Source organism: Hemibagrus wyckioides, linkage group LG05 (assembly GCF_019097595.1).
Source record: "Hemibagrus wyckioides isolate EC202008001 linkage group LG05, SWU_Hwy_1.0, whole genome shotgun sequence".
NCBI lineage: Eukaryota > Metazoa > Chordata > Actinopteri > Siluriformes > Bagridae > Hemibagrus > Hemibagrus wyckioides.
This window is the reverse complement of record NC_080714.1, coordinates 27,283,845-27,286,364: the sequence shown is the minus strand read 5'-3', so window position 1 is coordinate 27,286,364 and position 2,520 is coordinate 27,283,845. Positions and strand designations below refer to the sequence as shown.

The 2,520-nt window shown below is 47.1% G+C and overlaps 1 protein-coding gene across 1 annotated transcript; it reads left to right on the top strand.

Moving 5' to 3' along the window:
• The first annotated feature begins 333 nt into the window (after positions 1 to 333).
• On the top strand, positions 334 to 1,551 carry foxe3 (forkhead box E3). Its single transcript, XM_058390545.1, has one exon. The coding sequence runs from the start codon at positions 334 to 336 to the stop codon at positions 1,549 to 1,551; it is 1,218 nt and encodes a 405-aa protein (XP_058246528.1).
• The last annotated feature ends 969 nt before the right edge of the window (positions 1,552 to 2,520 follow it).

Sequence of the window (2,520 nt, the reverse complement as noted above, 5' to 3'; positions counted from 1 at the left end):
AGTTATTAGCTGTCATTATACTGGCTTTAGATTATTCAATAATTAGTTGTTTTTTTTATAGCTGGTCTGGATGTCAAACGCACACGGTGACAAACAAAACTAAATATAATAAATGTATAAACAGTTTAATAACCTGCCCCAGATAAGCAGGATAAATACCAACACATCCCCATGTCACTGGAGAGAGGAGTAGCTCGTGCGCCGGACAGTTCGTGACGTCACCCCGCCCACCTTATAAAGTCACACACCTGGCGAAAGAAAACACGGAAAGGGCAGAGGCAGTAAAGTGAGCGTCTCAGTTTGCAATCTGCATCATAAAAAACCGTATCTTTTATGAATCCGGCCAGTTTCTCCTACTTCTCGTGCAGCATGTCACCGGCGGAGTCACAGCCCACGAGCCCGGCGGCGGCAGCAGATGTGTCCCCGCAGGTGAGCCTGGACTCGCCGTCACTGATCCAGCATCATCATTTTCATCATCATCATCAGTCTGGATCTAAGGACGCTGTGCCTGTGAAACCGGAACCGCGAGAAGGCAGCCCCCGGGCAGAGCTGGAGGAAGTGGTGTCGGTGGGTCAACCTGCTGGTGGCCGGCGAAGAAAGAGGCCCGTGCAGCGCGGGAAACCTCCGTACAGCTACATCGCACTCATAGCCATGGCCATCGCCAACTCACCGGAGAGGAAGCTGACGCTGGGGGGCATTTACCGCTTCATCACGGAACGCTTCCCGTTCTACCGCGAGAACTCGCGCAAGTGGCAGAACTCCATCCGGCACAACCTGACTCTCAACGACTGCTTCGTGAAAATCCCACGGGAGCCCGGGAGGCCGGGCAAGGGCAACTATTGGACGCTCGACCCCGCCGCTGAGGACATGTTTGACAACGGCAGCTTTCTGCGCCGGAGAAAGCGATTCAAGCGCTCGGACGTCAGCACATATCCGGCGTTCGCGCAGAGCGCGGGCGGGTTCGCGTTCAGCACGAGCCCCGCGGCTCGGCAGCCGTATCCCAACGCCTTGTACCCGACCGTGACCTCGGGCTACAGCGGCTCTCCGTTACCCGGCTCTCCTCACGGGGCCGTGCTGCATCCCTATCAGCCGTCGGCGGGGGTCGCCCACGCTCACCTTCAGGGACAAGGCCGGATGTTCAGCATCGACACTATCATCAGCCAGCAGTCCAGCGGCTCAGGGGCCGAGCTTCATGTCGGGCTCGGTTCCGGAGATCTGACCTCGATGAGCGCGAGCTGCTCGGCATTAACCACTACTGACCCAACCAGCTTCCAGAGTCAGTCTCTGAACCATACGAGTTTGCTGAGCCGAAATAGCGGCTCCATGGCGACCGGTTTCTCATCCTCAGCCTCTCCGCCGCACCTGACCTCTGCAACGCCGCCCGGTTTCTCTCCCGGTGGCTACTGCACCGGAAGCAGGATGTCACGGCCCGGCTCGTGCGCAGAGCACACTGAACAGCTTCTGGGTCTCACGGGAACCAATCTGAACTCGTACAACAACTCGTATGTGCGACAAGCGAACTTCGCATCCGGGCTTGAGCGCTACATGTAACTCAGTAAATATATATGTTTTTTTAAAGATTACTTTAAAACTCAGATGTGTCTCTAAATGTGTTTTATGGCCATTTTTCTACAACTGGATGCTGAAAACATTTGGGATCTGGAGCTTTTATTGTTATAACTAGCCTAAATAATACTGAAGTGTGCTTTTTCTAGGCGCTGGGGTGGTACCTTCAAGACTAGACGGTTTGTATCGTTGAACCTGAAATTATGGATAATAGTTATTATCTTATATAATAGCTTTAAAAGTGATTAAAGTACCTAAATGATTTTAGGTTTAAGGTGGATTAAAAAAGGTGTACCATTGAGGGAACCATCCCAGCAACAAGAAAGGTACTTCAAACTATTTTCTGAGAGTGTGATTGCTTTACAGCTCGTGTCATTAGCAGAAAGCTAGTTTCTGTCATAATTCCAGACTGACCAAACATAAATCCTCTAAACCTTCTGAAATCTAATAATTTACTCCAATGTTTTTTAAAAAAAGAATAAAAATTAAATAATATTAATTGTTTGTTTTGGTCAAATCCAAGCAGAAAAACAAAACAAAACAAAACATAAGCTAGCATGTTCAAGTCTTGCTAATCGATCTTTAATATTTCTTTAATATTTATACAGAGGTTGTATATTACCGACTTGATCTATTTTTTATTGCCTTTAATTTAAAACACACTGTTTTTTTTCTGTGTGCTAAGCTCATAAACTCCTGTAATCTAGGTCTGATTTGCGCTGCATTTTGACTGTAACACACAACACTGTAGTGTACACGTTTGTTTACTTCTTTATTTTTATGCATATGTATTCCATTATGTAAATAGTAGCTAAGTAATAAAATGTTTTGTACAGCCTTCTGTTTTTTTTTTATTATTCTGCTGTGTTCATGGGAAATGTTTTCCAGATTGTTGCTTATTATTATTATTATTAGTAGTAGTAGTAGTAGTAGTAGTGGGAGGAGGCGGAGTTA